Genomic DNA, 20,689 nt, shown 5'->3' with positions numbered 1-20,689 from the left:
TTACAGTTAAAAAGTTCAATGCAGTTTAAAGTTAAATTGCAAAGAATTAATCATAGTGATAAATAGATATTAATAATGATATTAATTAATAGTAATTTATTGTCTTGCTACATTTTTTAGCAGTAAATTCATATTCACATAAGCACAACTTGTTATAAAACTGTATATAAATGAATCCCAGAGTCTTAATGCAGACACAGTGGATAGCAATACAGCATGTCTCTTGCCATGTCTTTTCTAACCATTAGGCGTGCCGGTAATATGGAGGATTTTAAACATGTGTGAACACAGCAGCATGGATATAGGCGATGCGTCTGAATGGTAGCGAACTCAACTGATAAAGTCCACCATTCTCCAATTCTCGTTCAGCTCTCCCAACAAAAATGCTTGTTGCAAATCAACAGCTTTGCTGTATCGGGCTTGACAGCATCCCGGGGAAAACATGCAACAAACCTTGTGAATCATGGAAACAAACATACAACTCGTGCCATGCACAGACGTGGTCTCCCCCAGTCATTGAGCCACAGCTTAGCAGGTCGGCATTGCCTTTGGAAAGCACATGCAGTCATCAATAAATAAGAAGCAGGGGATTCTCATACGATAAGAAAATTCAGCTATGAATAATAATGAGAAACTGATGCGTCATAATTCCTCTAGCAGATTTGCGCTACGTCCCCGATTTTGATCCCATCCCAAAAATTATTTTAAACCCAGAAGATGAAATTAGCTGACAAAAGCTCAAAATTATCCAGTTTTCCCCACAATTAAAGCTGACAAGTGCTAACGTTTGCTTAACTGATGTTCAACACACACAAATCTGTTTGACTTGAACCTTTAAGAATAAACCCCGCCTCTCCAAGAGTCTACTCTGCTTTGATTGGTCCTGACACTCAAAAAAATAACTAATTGGATGAACTCAATTTAACTGAGGGCAGGATTTCTATCCAATACATTTGTTTAGCACCAACTAAAAAAAACTATTTACACAATTAAATGCAATTGAGTTGGTTCAACATGATTTTATCAAATAAAAGCTTAAATACATTAGTATTTTTATTTAGCTTAAACTCAAAGGTCACATATCGTGTATGCCTGCTATGTGTTGTACATTTCAAAGTCTCGTCGTTTTATTTGGAGTTATCCTAAATGAACTAAAAGCATATTTCATAAGTTACATATACAGTTGCCTGAGACTGATTGAGACCCAAAGCATGGGTGATTCTTTAAGGTGGTAACCTCCAAACTCAAAGCATTACATGAAACTCTTTTAAATCTTCAAACTAAAGTGAACATTAAACTCTTATGACCCGTTTTTCACTGAGTGGTATGGTACAGTATGGTTCGATATGCTTTTATGGTCATTTCCACTGTCAAAAGATAACAAAAAGCGAACTGTTCCATACCACTTTTTGGGTACCCTTTTGGAACGGTACATAGCACAACAAAAAGGTACCAAAAGGTGGAGCTAGACGCGCAGCTGAATGCTATTGGTTTACAGAGATACAGCACTCGCTTATGCACAAGCCAGGAGAATGAAAATGAAGGAACCACCATTTTTAAATACACAGCAGAGACATTACACCATAACAATAAATACATATAATAACAAGCCATGGTCGACCTGAGCTTAAACAAACCATGTCATCGTATTGAACATCCACAAAGCCAAAAAGAAGAGCAGAATCTACCCTGTGCCCCATAGTTTTTTACAAGGTGGTGGTTTCGCTTTCTTCCATGCGCGTCTATATTTAAATAACAAACTTCGTGAGCTGATAATAATAACAACGTGTGCATGATTATTGAAGTGCTTCTCACATCCAATCCTTTCAGAAACAGACAAATGTGAGAGTGAAGCACGAAAAAACAAAGAAGAAGTCCGAAAAAACAAAGGAGCAAATGATTGTTTCAGTAACCTTGAAGATGAACAAACTGCCCTGTTTAACTATTATCCTCGCCTTTTGGACTGATTTATGAAGCAATTACTTTCTAATAGAGGTTACATGTGCTGCTGAAGATTAAAGACACAGATGAGGTTTGCTCTGACTGTGTGCTATATGTTGCGTGTTGTTTTTGAACCCAAATAAGGATTACATGTATGTTTTGTGTAGTTTCTCTGTAGCTGGTAAGATATCAGAGACTGTAAGGGTCTATATGTGTTCATATTCATTGCATTTATTTATTTAATATAGTTACAGACGTTACAGTAGGCTATTTCGCGCTGTCATTGATCTGCAGTTATAATCAATTCATGTTCATAGAAAAGTTAGTAATAAACATTTATACAGAAGTATTCATGTGTATAAAGCGTCTGTTTTGTGAGAAGTGCATTTCATATATGAGCGACCCGAACAGCTTTACTGTAGACATTTTCTCGAGCGAGAATGATGCGACTGAAACTGAACCACGCCCACCAAAGGGTACCCTTGGTAGTGAAAACGCAAGATTGATAAAGGTGACCCTTACCGACCCGAACCATACCGTACTGTACCAGTCAGTGGAAACGAGCCATTACTTTCACAAACAGCTACATTAGACACTACATTAGAGGTCGCATCCAAAACGGCATAATGGGGAACATTTTCTGATTGGCAATTACAAGTATTTTGCATTGTCCTCAAACGGGATCCAAATTAAATGATATTCACAAGCACTCGCTTTAATTTAAATATTAAGCACATCAGCACGGAAAGAAAAAGCATGCTCATCAAGAGTTTTCAGCGGGTGTTTAGACATTAAACGTTTCGTCACATTTACACCACATGGATTTCTCAAGCTCTGCACTACAAGCTGAAATCACTGCTCGCAGGATGCAAAAAAAAAAGGAAAGTGTGTGGGTACATTTCCAGCTATTTTAGCATACAGTGATTTGGTTGAAAATTTGGGCTACGGAGAGTCTTTAAATGAAAGGGAAATTGCCTGCGTGCAAAGAGAAACAAATTACAACTGTGATTATGCAAATGAACTGTGGCTTTTTATGAGTGCGCGAAAGACGCGCGGCGAGGAACAAAATATACCGTAGCCTGGAAGAGCTATTACAAAGGCAAATATACCTCTAAATGTGTCATATCAGGCAAAGAAATTGGACTTTAATTAAATAAAAGCTCCTCTGGTGCTCAGGATGTTGGAATTAGAGTCTGGAGTTAATCAACACACATTATGGAGAGCTATAGCGAGGATGGGCTCGTCATTCTCAGCTTACCATACTGTACATGAGGATGACTGGTAGATAACAAGCAACCCAACATCGGCTCCGTGTCTGAGACTGATTGACAGTTTAGGTCTAATAATTTCCTCCATATAAATGAAGTAAACTCAACCTGGCATGTAATTAAAAGGCAGTATGCTGTTGTTGTTGGATTGATTTACATTGCCCGCCTGTATGTTCTCTGATAAATGATAGGATTTGAGTGTCTCAAGCGAACATCAGGAGTGACAGCTCTCACCCAAAGGCATGGAGTGTGAATCTTGTGTTTACGGCATCTTCATTCAGCCAACAAATGCCTGCAATTGAGCACAAGCAGTGCCATGGTTCCCATCGCTATTAGAACAGCGGGATTTCATTGGACTAATGTTTTCTTCACACTTACACTGTTGCAGAGCTTTTAAATGACACGCTTTGAGGCTGGCTCAATGCCTTGTATGTAGGCTGTATAGGCCTCGTTTACACTAATGCGTTTTAGTTTGAAAACGCATAAGTTTTGCTACGGTTACGCCAACCGTCCACACTACGCCGGAGTTCTCAAGCGCCGAAAACGGAGCGTTTCGAAAACGCTGGAGAGGCCGTTTTCATACTAAAACGCTGCTGCTCCGTCTCAGTGTGGATGATGGAAAACGGAGACATCTGAAAACGGAGGCGGAGCTGCAGACATTCACCTCTCTGATTGGGGCTTTTCCTGAATATTAAGTAGCCTAACACACACAGTTCAGTCCTGCATTCTCTGTCCGTGTAAGTTTAGACTTCGCAAGTTTGATCAAGGCTGCAGTCTCTTCTTCTCAGTTTGATATGGACAACAGACTATACCTAGGACACGGGTAAATCTTCAAAGGGAACAGTGTACTTTATAACTTCATTCACATCACCCTGGCTACGTTGTTTCACTTTATCAACAATAAAATGTAAACATGATTTAAGGAACTGCCTATTTTCATTTTAATATTAACAACTTAGACAGCAGAAATGTTGAGGCGTCGTGCTGCATGAGCGTCATCTTCATTGTGTGGATATTTATAACAAAACGGAGCTGATAACAACTGCCTCCTTTCAATTTCAGTGAAAATACGAAACACACCCTCTCTTTTGCTGAATATCGGTTTTAATAATCGATAATGGCCATTATAAAAGTATAACATACAATAAGTTTATACATTATACGAAATAAAGGCAAGCGAGCAGTCAATATACAGAATAGGCTACGTGCTTACATTAATCATTAACTTATCTTTGCGCTCAGCCAAAACACGTTACCTGAGAACAAGTAATAGATTCCAATGACCAAAGTCAGGGAATATGTCGTTAGATAAAGACAACAAGATAAATGAAATAGCCCGTTTAATAAATATAGTGAGGTTAGATCCAGCAGGAGATGCTTGATGAGAAGTCCGACTAGCACAGCTCTCATCTGGGTAGATGGGCTGCAGCGCTTGCCCGAGTGTCTGTGTGGTCACGCGATGTGCGTTTTCAGCGTTTTGGTGTGGACGGAGAGCAGTTCAGAAACGCTGGGTAAAACGCAAGTGTGGACGCGGATCGTTTTCATTCTAAAACGCTGTTTTAAAACTAAAACGCACTAGTGTAAACGGGGCCATAGTCTACCGTTGTAAGTTTTGAAAACACTATAGATTAGGAACACATAGGGCCCAGTTAAAAACCCCAAAGCAATAAGGCACCAGTGTTTTTTTGCTAGTTTCAGCATGGTGCAGGTTTCATTGTCACATTTTGTGCCACATTTTTTAAATGGAAATGCATTTGTCAAACTTTGTGCGCTCATAAGCGTGCTGGTCTGAATAGGAAGTTTGTTAAGACGCATTGTTGGCGTATTGCTATTTTGAGGCAACTGAAATAGACAGCGTCCTTGAGCACCTTATTTTATAGTTTTTTTTATTGTCCCATTTGTGGGAAATTTGTCCTGAACACATTACAAAGCAACCAGTTTTTGTTTTTGGATTTAATTATAGCATTTTGCACCAACATGCGCATTCAAATTGCTTAATACACACACAGGGATTCACAGCAACACACAAATATCTTTAAATATGAAAACAATTAATGAATAAAATGTCATTCATTCATTTTCTTTCATTCATTAATCCGGGGTCGCCACAGCGGAATGAACCGCCAACTTATCCAGCAAGTTTTTATGCAGCGGATGCCCTTCCAGCTCTGGGAAACATCCACACACACATTCACACACTATGGACAATTTAGCCTACCCAGTTCACCTGTACCGCATGCCTTTGGACTGTGGGGGAAACCGGAGCACCCGGAGGAAACCCACGCGAACGCAGGGAGAACATGCAAACTCCACACAGAAACACCAACTGAGCCAATGCTCGAACCAGCGACCTTCTTGTGAGGCGACAGCACTACCTACTGCGCCATTGCCTTGCCCATCATTAAAATGTAAACAAATGAATTATTATTGTCTACATAAAAAAATGTTACCTCCTTCCATGTTTTCTTCACGTTAGAGGGCTTTGGTGGAATCTGGCTCTCTTGCTTCATTAAAATTTACATTTGTTTTGTGGTATTAGTGTTATTAGTATTTATTATGTGCATATTTAAATTTGTTTCTTTTTGTTTCGATTCAACTATGGTTTTTAGTGACGTATTCATCAGGATTTAGGAGCATAGAAATATGTAGTGTGTTTGGATAGAAGCACACTTAGGGCTCTATTTTGACAGTTCATGCGCAAATCGCAGGACGCAAACGCTTTCTGGTTGAGTCAGAATCCACTTTTGCTATTTTAAGGATGGAAAAATCCACTTTGCGCCGCGACGCATGAACTAAAAGGGTTGAGCTTAATTTCTTAATGAGTTATAGGTGTGTTTTGAAAATAACCAATCAAAGTCTCATCTTCCATTCCCTTTAAGAGCTGGTTGCGTCGCGCCATAAGCGCATTTGCTCCTTACATGACGTCAAGTGTAAGTGGAAAAACTGAGCATTTCACTAGCAAGAAAACAGTTAAACAGAGCATCTGCAGCAGAGAATGAGAGATAAGGCATCTCATAATCTACTTTCACTTTTACTCTCGTGGATAGGGAAACCTTGTACGCACAGATATCCATTAGCCTATAAATATAAATTTCATTTGTTAAACACAAAGATTTGTCTCAAAACTATTTTTAAATTCAGTTCTAATTTCCAGCAAACAGTAAATGAACAACTAGAATTGTACATTTCCTAAAGAAAATGTGAATGGGGTTTGCGTGGCAAATCGATGGGGTACAATGTTTTTTTTTTGGCTGCTAGGGTGTTCAAAGTGGTTGCTAGGTGGTTGCTAAGGCGTTGCTAGGGTAATTTGGGTAGTTGCTAGGCAGTTGCTAGGGTACCCTGGGTGGTTACTAGGCAAGCCTCACATACATACTTGATCAAACATTAGACTTAATAAGTATTTTTAGCAAGTTACAGTACTTGGCTAGTCAATATTAGCATGTAGCTAGTCACTGCTAGCATGTGTAGCATATAGGAAGTTCCGTTTGCTAGCATGAGTCAAGCGAGCCAATCCCCAAGTCTCTATGATGTTCTGATGCTGAGATATAGCTGTTGATGAATGGTTGCTAGGGTACTCTGTTTTGTTGCTATGGGCGAGGTTACAGAGTGAAGTTTAATGTGGTTGGCTAGGGCAATGTTAAGTCAATGGGGACCCCTTTGGGACGTCCTAGCACCCCAGGGGTACAACTTATACCCCCTTTCAGGATATGTTCTCACTAAGGCTGCAACCCCCTACAGCTGTTGCGAATACCATATTTCTACGAATTTCACACTTGACGCTATAACGCACCAAAGGTGGGCCCATTTCGCAACGCGTTTAGTGCTCTCCTAGAAAAATGAATGGGAGTCAATGGGGCCCATGTAAGTCAATGGGAAAACTTTGGGACGTCCTAGAGCCCCAGAGGTGCAACTTATACCCCCTTGCGGGGTATGTTCTCACTTAGGCTGCAACCCCCTACAGCTGTTGTGAATCCCATATTTCTAGGAAATTCACAATCTGCGCTGTGATTCGTCAAAGTTTGGCTCAATGTTAAGTCAATGGGATTGCGGGGCCAAAAAACCCCCCACCCCTTATAAAAGTCATAGCACACCATTCCCGATAAAACCGGACGATTTGACCCCACTTTCAAGGGTCTGGGACGAAAGCTGCGGGACTAGTTACGCGCCGAAAAACGCACGGAAGAAGAAAAAAATAAGAATAAGCAGAAAGAGCATAGTAATAATGGGCTTTGCCTAGGGCAAACCCCATTAATAATAACGAAGTGTGTTCAAAAAACTAAGTTATATCCAAAAATACATGCTGTGTCCCATATGGTTTGAAACCTGACAGGTGGGCAGTGAATACAAAATGTTTAGTAACCAAAAGGCCACCCCTTCTTTTTTTAAAGTCTCATGTTGAAAGTTAAAATGACAGTGGACATATCCTGCCTTCATTTCTATTCATTGATATTTAGACTCTGCCGCTGTTTTTTTGAATTGCCTTTTTATCAAGGAGAAGCCGAATCTGATTTATTGCTTTTGAGCTGGCAGCTTACCAAATAAATGATTAGAAATTACAGAGGGAAAAATGAACTAATTTCCTGCAGTGACCAATCAATGTAAAGGGCACATCTATTCGCCGCCGTAATTTAATCAGGCTCTAAAAATGTTTCCGTTATTTAATATGAACCTGTTGTGAGAGAACGGCTTCTAGGAAGAAATCGTCCCACAGTGCTGCATTAAATGTGTTTACACTGAAGAAAAAATGAGTAAGAGCTTGGAAACCATTTTTACTCAGAAAAAGTCTAGTAAATTTGTGAAACTTTGCCAGGTAAAAGCCGATTATTCTAATTATTAGTAAGGTTAATTAGAAAAGTTTAGGTTATTTTTACTTGTGTATAAATTTATTGACTTGTTGTTTGCACATTTTACTTAAATATATCACCATTTACTGTTTGTTTGTTACATAACAGTTATATTTAGCTTTAGCTATATTTAGCTTTTCTTTAAATGTTAAAGGTACAATTCACCCAAAACTCAAAAATCTGACATTTTCACTCATTTTTCTTACACTTTACTTGTTTCAAACCTTCATGAGTTACTTTCTTCTGTTGAACGCAAGAGAAGATATTTTAAAGACAGCTGGAAAACCTGTAACCATTGACCTCCATATATTTTTTTTATTTTTTTCTACTATAGAAGTCAATGGTTACAGGTTTTCAGCTTTCTTTAAGATATCTTTGTCTTTACTATCCTGTGTTGATATTTTTGTGGTCAACAGAAAAAAAAGAAACTTTTGCAAGTAAACAGTAAGTAAATTGTCATTTTTGGGCAAACAATCATGTTTAATATAATTTATGATGCATTACTACTGTTTCTTAATAAATAAATATTTTTTTACAATTATAATTAAACTTTTACAATACTATTAAACTTTTCAATAAACAAATTGAACTAAGCGAAGAATATCTAGTAAATGAGTTGAATGTGTTTTTCTGCTTTATGAGATATTATTAATATGTACAGTTGAAGTCAGAATTATTTGCCCCTATTTGAATTTTTTTTTTTTTAAATGATGTTTAACAGGGCTAGGAAATTTTCACAATATGTCTGATAATAATTTTTCTTCTGGAGAAAGTCTTGTTTTATTTCGGCTAGAATAAAATAATATTTGATTAGATATTTTTAAGGCACTTCTATACAGCTTAAAGTGCTTAACTAGGTTAATTATGTTAACTAGGCAGGTTAGGGTAATTAGGCAAGTTACTGTATAATAATAGTTTGTTCTGTAGAATATACAAAAAAAAAAAAATATATATATATATATATATAGCTTAAATTGGCTAACAATTTTGACCTTAAAATTGTTTTTAAAAAATTATAAACTGCTTTTATTCTAGCCGAAATACAACAAATAAAACTTTCTCCAGAGGAAAAAAAAAAAACAATATCAGACATACTGTGAAAATTTCCTGAATCTGTTAAACAATGTTTGGGAAATATTTTAAAAAAGAAAAAATAATCAAAGGGGAGTTATTAATTCTGACTTCAACTGTATGTTACTACTCATATAAATAATACAGGTTTAAACAAAACCTTTAATAAACAAATATGAAGCATCACGTGTTGAGCAATCCATGAATAAAGAAAGGACAAGGACAATTTTTCAGAATTTTTTTTATTTTCTAAATAAAATCTTTTTTTGAAAAACAGCAAGTAATAAAAAACATTTTACTATTATAAACAATAACATTTGCTACAAATAATTCTAACTAAAGCATTAATTGTGTCTAGTTTTAAAGAACAATAATACTAATACTATTATTTAGAAAATAAAGAGCAAACAAATTGTTTCTATGGTAGTCATGTGCATGGTGGTTAACAGAAATGCAAAGCTGCTGGCCCTTTATTGGTATTCAAGTTTATCCACAGCTCCGCACACATGCATCGGTCGAAATGTTGTTGTTGTTTTTTTTTTTATTATTAATTTTGCTGTAAAATAAATACAATAAAAAGGTAATTGTAATTTTTTTTAAAGGGAACTGATTTCTAGTGACTAGGTATAATTGTTTTAAACTAAAATATCATTGAAGGGAGACATATACCAATTAAAACTTAAATTCAAACTATAAACAACACTAAATGAAAATGAAAAGTAAATGAACTTGGATAATGCTCTCTTTATTTGCAAGTCCAAATAAAAAAACACTGTAAAAGAGTGTAAACATGATGCTGATGCCATATTAATAGCTGCCGTTCTGGTTATTTCTAGCCATCAGCTGCGGGCACCCGGGCAGCCCCATCTATGGCCGCACCATCGGCAACGGCTTCAACCTGAACGATGTGGTGAGCTTCTCCTGCAACATGGGCTACGTGATGGAGGGTCCGTCCCGAGCCCAGTGTCAGGCCAACCGGCAGTGGAGTCAGCCACCACCAACATGTAAAGGTGGGGAGAAAAGTTAAGTCTTTTATTCACACGGAGCTTTGCCTGATCCACCTGATGGCTGACTGAATTAAAGCACCGCAGTGCACTCTGTGGGTAAGGAAGGGAGTTGCGGCGGTGCCGATATGTGCTGCTAAGTGGCTGCCAGTTGTGTGTTTTTATTGGTTGAAAGTACACTAATGTCATCGAGGAAACAGAAATGTTTATTAAGATGCCTTCATTTTGATATGTCATTCTGCATGTGTGCACTCACTCCTGCATGTGGTGATACTAACACAGTTTAAGCCGATTGTGTACAAGTGAGTTATTGTTTAATTAAATGTAATATTTAAAATATTTATTTACATATATTTGAGTATTATATTTTAATGTGGCTATATGTGTTGACCTTATACTTCAGGTATAAGCAGGCGCAGCCATTTTGGCTCAAGATTTCCTCTCTCATTCACTTCTATTTATGTTTATCCGCTTGTTAAGTGGTGACGTGTTGGTGACTTATGTAATACTGTTTCCGGGTCCAAGCCGCCACTCATTTGAGTTGAGAAATGATTTGTTTATGATCACTTTTTATTCATATCACACATTAAAGTAAATTTAATATAAAGTCATAGTGTACACAACAATCTCTGGGCTTGCCGTATCACAAATACAAAAGTTTTAACAATTTATTAGAAAAATGGATCACTTTCTGGCTATCGAATATTATGCATGGACATATATATTGCGATCGTGATTTTTAAACGTATTAAAGCGCTTTGTACACATTTATTATTACCATTTCATGAGTCTCCCCATAGAATTGAATAGAGCGCTTGGATCCGGAAGCCGCTTCGCGTGACGTCACACTTAACAAGCGGACACATTAAAAACAGCTGCTGCTTCATGTTGTAAACGGATAATTTCTTGTAATATATTTTTACTTTGTGTGTATAGTTACTAAATCTGCACAATACATCATTACAGCATCGATATCGCAATGTGTAATCATATCGCAGAATATGTAACGTTAAGTTTGTATTATAATTTACTATTTGCATGTGTTTCTGATGATTTTAAAAGCAATCGAACGGTTTAATAATGATTCATTTTACTGAATTTGTTTTATTTTTATTGTTTAGTTACTATACCGGAATACTATTAGACTCGGAAAATGATAAAACACCGAAACACTGTTTATTTCATTTTTATATTTTACTTTATTGTATTTATCTATGCTTGTAGATCAGATTTATTATAGGTTATGCATGATTCACTCACATGATCATCTTAATCAATTTAACATTACAAATTCTTTCCAATTAAAAATTTGGTGAAATTATGCTCAGTTTAGCAGTACATATATCGCAGAAAATCCAACGCAATCTCATGGCAATTCGTAACTTTTTGACCTAGCGGCTAATTTATATTATTTCGTACGATCTAATTCATACAATTTAGTATGATTTGCTCATCACCCAATGACGGTTAGGGTCAGGGGTGGAGTTGGGTGCCACGCCTCCTTTTGAAATCGTACATTTTCGTACGACTGACATTGTACAGTACAGCGATAATGCTTAATACACAAATATCTTTAAGGAATTAAAGGATTAAAATATTACACAAATTATTATTTTCTAGCCTACATAAATATAAAAACCACCGCCTTCATGCCTTCTTCATCTCGGGGGGCTTTTTCAGTTTATTCGTGACAATTTGCTTTTGTATAATGTTATTATTATTAGCAGTATTACTTATTATATACATATTTAAATTTATTTTATTAAAAATAAGCTTAGATTTGCCCACCTGTCAGGTTTTAGACCATATGGGCCAAAGCATGTGTGTTTGGATACAACTCAGTTTTTTGAGCACACTTCGTTATTATTGTTCATTTATTCGTTTGCTTGAAATTAGAACTGAATTTAGAGATAGTTTTGAAAACAAATATTTGCGCCTAACAAACTAAATAAATTATTTATAGACTAATGGATGTCTCCCTATCCACGAGAGTGAAAGTAAATAATAAGGAGGCTCATCTCTCATTCTCGCGCTGTTTTCTTTCTAGTGAAGCGTTCAGTTTTTCCACTTACAAAGTTCGCCATGTAAATAGCAAATGCGCTATGGCGTGACGCAACTGACTCTTAAAGGGAATGGGACCTTAGACTCTGATTGGACATATACACACATATAACTCGTTAAGAGAATAAGCTCAACCCTGTTAGACCATGTGCCTTGGCACAAAGCGGATTTTTCCGTCCTTCAAATAGCAAAAGTGGATTCAGACACGCCGTAATAATTTTGCGCTCTGCGCTTCAGACTTTGCACCTGGATCATTAAAATAGAGCCCTTAAACTCTCATGAGCGTACATTCATATAAACCCACAGTAGGAAATCTTGACACTAAAAACGTTTGTTTAAAAACGTTGACACTAAAAGCAGTTAATCAAAATGTAAAAATGCATGCATATAGCCCCAATAAAATACGAAATATTTATATATCTTAATAAAATGAATTATTATTAGCAATTAAAACATGAGTTTGAGTTGATATATTTGAGAAAAACTAAAAAACGGCCCTAAAAAAGTCTCCTGCATGTGTCAAGCATCTGACCTTACTTTGCAGGACACATTCACATTTAAGCACAGAATGTCTCTTTTGGCATTGTTTTAAAAAATGATGAGCATTCATTTCAGAGGTCATTTTTTAACATTTAAACTCTCATAAGCATAAACATCAAATCCTCTTGACATTCATATAAACCTACAGTAGGCAATCATGTTGTTTTAGTTTGTAAGCAGTCAAGCTTTAGTTAAAAAATCTGTTAATATGTCAGAATGCATACATATAGCCTCTTTAAAATACTCGTATATACATGTTTATATATTTGAATCAAAAGAATCAGTCATATATCCCAGCTATTGTTACTTCATCATTGTTTGAGTTGACATCTGTGCCAAATACCAAAAAAAAAAACAGCCCCAAAAAAAGGCTCATTCTGCATGCGTGGAGCATCTGACCTACTTGTTTCCACTGAAGTCACTTGCTTATTGCTTCTGCCAAATAACACATGTCTCTGTTCCTGTCCTCTCTCTTTCTTCTGCTTATTCAGTTGTCAATTGCTCTGACCCTGGGATTCCCGCCAACTCTATCAGGCAGAGTAAGATCGAGCATGGAAACTTCACCTTTGGCACGGTGGTTTTCTACGACTGCAACCCCGGTTATTACCTGTTTGGCTCACCTGTCCTCACCTGCCAGCCCACGGGTCAATGGGACAAACCTCTGCCAGAGTGTATCGGTACGTCCCTGGCACCTCTCAATGAAGATTTGGCAGTGGCATCATGCAGTTGATTACCTTTTCACTGGTGTAACAGAGCGGAATTAGTATCACAACCTTTTTCCTGCTGTTTAAGATCAGTGATTATAATTGAGGGACAGGTGGAACACAGATTTTCCTTTTGTGTGTGTGTGTTACAGATTAATTAGCAATGCTTTTGTTAGCCCCTGTGTGCTGTTGAGGATGTTTTCATCCACTCTAGGATGATTTTGAGTCTTAATTTGGCAACTAGTTTCTCTGTGTTTCAGCAAAGGGGAAAGATTTTCATTGACAAACCTTATTTTGACACACATTTTGGGAAAATACTTCAAAAACTCAACCCCACGCTGTACATTTATTTTAGTTTTGTTATGTTGGTGGCTGTATTTGCCCCATTGACTTCCATTATAGTGACATTTTTATTCCAAAGCCATGACAGCATTAATTTTTTATTTGATGCAGACACAAACAATTCGGTATCGTTTCAGTAACAGATCATTACCGGTTAATACATACTGACGTCATTTATGTTAAGTCACCTCACGAAAACGGAAATGCTTGAAGTTTCTGCCAACCTGACTCTACATCATAACTTTTCAATCCAGATGGATGGGGCAAACATTACTGCATCTAAAACGGTGAAAAGCCTTGGAGTAACGATTGATGACCAACTAAACTTCTCTGACCACATTTCTAGAACTGCTCGATCGAGTAGATTCGCACTGTATAACATCAGAAAGGTCCGACCCTTCCTATCTGAACATGAAGCTCAACTCCTTGTTCAAGCTCTTGTTCTCTCCAGACTGGACTATTGAAACTCTCTACTAGCCGGGCTTCGAGCTAACTCTATCAAACCTCTTCAGATACTTCAGAACGCAGCTTCAGAAAGAGCACATATCACTTTGCTGCTCATCCGTTTGCACTGGCTGCCAGTTGCTGCTCGCATCAAATTCAAAGCTTTGATGTTTGCTTACAAAGCGACTTCTTGTGTTCTGTAAATGAACGTCGCCTCGTGGTTCCATCCCAAAGAGGGAATAAATCACTTTCCCGAACTCTCGCATTCAATCTGCCCAGTTGGTGGAATGAACTCCCTAACTGGATCAGAACTGCAGAGTCACTCGCTGTCTTCAAGAAACGACTAAAAACTCAACTATTTAGTCTCCACTTTCCTTCCTAATCTGCAATTGCCTCTCTGGCTCCACCGCTAACTGTACTACAAAAAAAATAATAAAATAAATTAGAAAAAAATTACTAATGTTTTGCTTCTTACACTTTACATACCTGAAACTTGCCTACAGCACTTATTCATTGTTGCTCTTATAGTTGTGTAAATTGCTTTCTTGTCCTCATTTTTAAGTCGCTTTGGATAAAAGCGTCTGCTAAATGACTAAATGTAAATGTAAATATGCACTATGTTGCGGTAAAATTCTATAGCAAAGGAGGCAATGGCAAGTAAAATGCTCCAACTACTTCAGAAGACAACTTGTGAGTTTGCTGGTCAGCCTTTCAGTTACACTGATAGTACAGCAGGACCCAGAATCTCCTATTTGTTTTCTATTTTATCTATCACGGATGACAGTCGAACATTATGCCCAAAGACTGTAACCACGTCACCCATCGGTGTTCATTGCTGACAGTTTTAGAGCCAGTCCCAGCCAGGTGTGTCGCTAGACCCCATTTACTGGGGCACGATTTACTTTATGCAAGTATTAAGAGTGGTAATCCCAGAATAAAGACGTTATTCTCTCTGTGCAACCAAACCAACGCTGATGAAAGCAATGCAGTTTAATCAAAAAGCAAACTGAGCATGTGCGCAGAAAAAAACATACCCGCACGCTTCACACACCGCTCCTGCTTAAAGGTCCGATTGTGAACATGCATGCTGAAAAAATAGCCGGGCCGCTCATGCATTGTGAAACCGGCTTTACCGGCACCCAGTGAGTTTTGCAAGTCAACAAAACAACATTTAAATAATATAACGGTGATCTTATTTATTTATACTGCATGGCTCCTGATAGATTTTTTTGGTATGAAGATGAAAGGTGGGATGAAGTCAGGGAGGTCAGACTTAATAAACCTAATTCTTGGCCTTGATTCGGGTCTAAGACAATACAACAGATTATTCAGCCTTGGATAATTCTATAAAACCTTTTTTTATAATCTTCTATTGAATTGTCTAAAGAATTTCATTTTAATAAAATTTATATTTATGCAAAAGTTTTCTTAAATTATCAATTATCTTAGCATCAGTCCAGATTGTTTTCCAGTTACATTTAGGATTAATTTCTGTTATTTAGAATAATAATTGTACAATAACAATAGTACCGCTATTTATTTATAATTGTGCTTTTTTTGTCTTAGAATATATATATATATATATATATATATATATATATATATATATATATATATATATATATATATATATATATATATTATATATATATATATATATATATATATATATATATATATATATATATATATATATATATATATTAGAATATATATATATATATATATATATATATATATATATATATATATATATATATATATATATATATATTTTAGAATATATATATATTAGAATATATATATATATATATATATATATATATATATATATATATATATATATATATATATATATATATATAACAGCTCTTTCTGTTGAATACGTGAACACAATAACCAATCATAGGCGTTTATTTATTTATTTATTTTTTATTTTTTATTTTCCTGGTTCTGCAGGTTGCAATGTCCCGAATTTTGATTGCCAATCTTAAGCCAATGGTAATGGTTTTGGTTCAATTTGGAATTTCCCCAACCAAGGAGTGAGTGCTCTAACTTGCCACCCTTCAGAGAAATGGCATGATGGGATGATAGCGGGATAGAACTGTAAAATACGGCAGAATCTCGGGAAAAACGTGACGATTGACTGGTGTTATAAAAGCCAGAAACATTTTTTGCCCAGGCCTATTTAAAGAGCTAATGCTGCCGACGTATGTTTACCAGTAAAAATTACAAATTGTACCTCTTCCCAACAGGGAAAACCACCAAAAATCAAGAGTGCATGATTAAATGCTGTCATGGCTTCGCAATCAATAAATGTGATTATAATAAAAGTCAATGAGGCAAAAACAGCACCAACATAACAAAAAAGGTAGTACATTTGAACAATACACAAGGGTTAAATCAGATTTAGTGAAAGATGAAGCAGCAGGTCTCGCGCTTGGTTAGACTTGTTCTGCAGCAGCTGCGATGTCGACGGGACCTGCGCTTACATTTTGCCCTGACAAGACTCCCTGCTGTCTGAGATGCCCTTTCGCCCAGTCGCCCGCTTCTGCTTTGTGTGTCTCCATAATCTTCCCTGTAGTTTTACACGTGTGATCTGCACACCAGTTGCTGGGCTCTGAATACCTGAGTGACTCTACTGTAAGAGCTGGGATATGCTCTCTGCATAACAACTACCTGATGATCACTGTTTCTTTGCTGGATTTTAGCACAGTTTAGCAAATGATTTATTCATGTTTGTTTACAGTATGTGTGTGACACCTCACAAAAACGGAAATGCTTGAAGTTTCTGCCAACCTGACTCTAAATCATAACTTTTCAAACCAGATGGATGGGGCAAACATTACTGCATCCAAAACGGTGAAAAGCCTTGGAGTAACGATTGATGACCAACTAAACTTCTCTGACCACATTTATAGAACTGCTCAATCGTGCAGATTCGCACTCTATAACATCAGAAATGTCCGACCCTTCCTATCTGAACATGCAGCTCAACTCCTTGTTCAAGCTCTTGTTCTCTCCAGGCTGGACTATTGAAACTCTCTACTAGCCTGGCTTCCAGCTAACTCTATCAAACCTCTTCAGCTGCTTCAGAACGCAGCAGCACGAGTGGTCTTTAATGAACCTAAAAGAGCACATGTCACTCCGCTGCTCATCCGTTTGCACTGGCTGCCAGTTGAATCACTGTTTCTTTGCTGGATTTTAGCACAGTTTAGCAAACAATTTATTCATGTTTGTTTACAGTATGTGTGTGAATGCATATGCAGTTGAAAGGAAAAAATATGAGCCCTCCTATTACATTTTTTAAATATTTTGCACGTGATTTTTAACGGAGCATGGAAATTTTTACAGTATTTGCTATAATATTTATTTTTAGATGCAATCAATGACAATATTTGAAACTTTTGGCAGAAATGTTATCAGAGACTTTTTAAGTGCTCTCTTTTGTTTTTGTTTTTTTATGAATAGTGCTCAATGCATTGATATTTAACAAATAATAAAAGAAAATCAACATCATTTTAATGGCTACTCTGGCCAGGCGTTGAGAGCTGAGCAACAGGAAAGACAGAAAGTTTATGAAAGTGCTGATGGTTGCTCTCCTGCGGGAAGCTGAATTAGCACTGTATTCACAGAGATCAACTGCAGTGGATGGATAATTAAAAGTAAAGAGTAGCTTATGTTTCAGATGTTTTAATATCGTGAATGTGCGCTGAATGAGTGTCTATCTCTATAGTGGTGGACTGTGGGCATCCTGGATCTCCTCCTAATGGGCTGCTGAGCGGGGATAAATTCACCTTCGGAGCCACGGTGCGATACAGCTGTACGGGTGGCCGGCAACTGAAGGGCGAATCCTCCAGGACGTGCCAGCTCAACGGCCACTGGAGCGCACCCATGCCCTTTTGCTCAGGTAGGACGGACACTGGCTTTCGTTAATACAACCTAAGAGCTGTTAGTGCAGTAAATGCTACCATGGAAAGGATTGTTGATGTTTTTGCTCTACGCTGAATAAGTCAAACTGCTATTTCTTTCCTTTGAAGTACATTTTTATATTGGGTTAAGTGAAAAATTCAGGTTTCTGGATATAAACTGCTTTATTTATTTGCCAAAAAACGAACCCCCAAAGATTATTAATCATTAACTTTTCCTCAAAGTTTTGTTTTTTCAATATTTTATGTCATGTGACTGCATGGCGTTACTCCTCGCTTGCCAGGTAGCGTTTTGCCATTACTTGATTTAAACAGAGATATTTAAAGTACGAGAGATCCAGACTTAAGTAAAAGTACTAGTGCACTATCAAAAAAGTGACTTGAGTAGAAGTTGAAGTGCTCTTTAAACACCATACTTAAGTGGAAGTAAAGTATTCAACATTTTTTGTACTTTACCTGTTAGCCAGCACTCCATTTTGGTGATTTACACCTACCTAACTTTAAATAGTAACAGTTCCTGACTCCAGTAAGCTACAAACACAATGTATTATGTACATAATGTATCATTGGAAAGAAGACACTTTGAGCTTTACTGTGGTAAAAGAAGAAGTTACATGTTAAAAAATATAAAAAGTTATACTTTATGAAGTCATGAGGAAAAAAACTGTATCGTGTTCAATATTTGTTTTTCATATACAAACACAGGAAAACATTAATGTAATGTCCTTGAAAAAATTTTGACTTGAATTTGAATGACAGTAGCATGCAAAATAAGATTTCTGGAAGCTTAAAGGGCCATGAAACCCCCTCGTTTCAGCAGGGTGTTTTCACACCTCTACTTTGGAAAAAGTCAGAAAAGTGGGCGTGTCCAGCTCTGTTTAGGGGGAAGTGTCGGAGGAACTAAAGTGGGAGGGTGTGGGAGTGTCTATTTGGGCGCGCTGAATTTCATAGTCAAAACACACAACCACAGCGGACAATGTGACTGTGTTTACATGGACATCTGTAGTCAAATGTTTTGCCAACTTATTAAATGGTGGACTTTAACTGCAGTTTGGCTCTTTCATTCAGAGAATTCATTCATGTCCCTCCCGATAAACGTGGTATTTGATTCGAGGAGCTGCTCTAAGCGTGTATTTTTCATGCAATGTTTGATACTGCACGGCGAATGAGAGAAAAAAAACCTCAGCATTTCCTGGAAACTTAGATGCACACGGCAGGTAGCGTCAGAAAGCTGCGTTTGTTATTCCGGTCACAAAATCCTACACAAGGTTATAGTTAAGTTGTAACTGTTAGTGCTAACTTGTTTACACTTGTTGCAATAGTTTGTTTGATACGAATAAAATACGAACTGAATAAACAAAGAGCACTGGTCGCTCACTTACCAAATCTGTAGAGACAGGACAATCCCCAGTAACTAGAGCCGCGTCTTTATTAAGAGGCGACTAAAGCGAATCGGTTCTCAGCGTTTGCAGATGAGAACAGCTCTCAGGTAAACAATAATCCTCCTTGGACACGTAAGTTATTGTTGTCGCGCGTCGCGTACACTGTAATCCACACGTGAGTCCAGCTGAGCTCTCACAGAGAGAAAATGAAAACGAAACTTAACTGCAGCAAACTATAAAAGCAACACTTCATGCTTGTTTTGCCAACACAACGTGGCGTCTCTGCCATCTACACTCTGACAGTAATGAATATTAATGAAGTTGCACAATAGAGCGCGCTGATTGGTTTGAACCAAGCCTTACTCATGCATTAATGCAGCACACTGTAAGACGTAATAAGACTCACTCTGGCACAGACGCCCAGTCTGCACGCTGGAATACATGCTATTATGTCATGACCGTGACGCAGCTTCAAAAATTCGTTTCAAACCGGAAGCACGAATTTACTTGAAATAACGCAAAAACAACCAATTTACACTTTTTAGTGAAATATAGGTGTCCTAATAGTGTTTTTAGCAGTGTGGGACACATATACGACTGTCAACTGCTCAAAAAATGTGTTTTGGTGTTTCGTGACCCTTTAAGTATTGCAAGTAGTCAAAATGTGCTACTCAAGTACTGAAAGTAAAAGTACAAGTATTGTGTATTGCAATTATTAAAGAAAGCAGTCAAAAGTCATAATATTGTTTTGTTCATTTTAAATATCTTTTTTGGAGCACGTGATTAAAAAGAACGAAAAGAAACATGGTTTACGATACTGTTTTTCTCTCGCGCTTCAACCACGTAATCCACTCAAAACGCTATCGAAACCCATTTTTGGATCGCAAATTACCGGTTGTAAATGCTGTAAACAGAAGTTAAACATTCTACCGGAAGACGCTGGTCACTAAGGCACCCTCCATGCAGCAGCCAAGAAAAAGATCTATAATTTTAATAGGGGTGTGAATCTGGTCTCATGGTTTGGTTCGGTTACGATTATCATGCCATCAATTCAGTTCAATTGGATATCTTGGAGCATTGACGATGCTTTCCATACATAATTAGATTTTTTCTTCACAACACAAGAATTTTTTTAATTAAAATCTAGAAATATATTTAT

General features: G+C 37.1%; 2 protein-coding genes across 19 annotated transcripts in view; both read left to right on the top strand.

The window, feature by feature from the left end:
- ppt1 (palmitoyl-protein thioesterase 1 (ceroid-lipofuscinosis, neuronal 1, infantile)) overlaps positions 1–20,689 on the top strand; it is an 847,627-nt gene that overhangs the window by 300,149 nt on the left and 526,789 nt on the right. The gene's annotated exons all lie outside the window — the stretch shown is intronic.
- Positions 1–20,689, top strand: part of csmd3b (CUB and Sushi multiple domains 3b) — a 1,026,877-nt gene that overhangs the window by 871,248 nt on the left and 134,940 nt on the right. For all 18 annotated transcript variants that reach the window (XR_015517226.2, XR_015517225.2, XM_087296029.2 and 15 more), the window contains 3 exons: positions 9,961–10,134; positions 13,221–13,406; positions 17,956–18,129. Coding sequence is in view for 16 of the 18 variants with exons in the window: in XM_087296029.2 (XP_087152155.1) it covers positions 9,961–10,134; positions 13,221–13,406; positions 17,956–18,129 (534 nt within the window). In the remaining 2 variants the exon portion in view is untranslated. The remainder of the gene's footprint in view (positions 1–9,960; positions 10,135–13,220; positions 13,407–17,955; positions 18,130–20,689) is intronic.

This window comes from Danio rerio, chromosome 19, assembly GCF_052040795.2.
Source record: "Danio rerio strain M-AB ecotype USA chromosome 19, GRCz13ab, whole genome shotgun sequence".
In the NCBI taxonomy this organism is placed as follows: domain Eukaryota; kingdom Metazoa; phylum Chordata; class Actinopteri; order Cypriniformes; family Danionidae; genus Danio; species Danio rerio.
The sequence above is the reverse complement of the archived record's forward strand: the minus strand, read 5'-3'. Positions and strand labels throughout refer to the sequence as shown.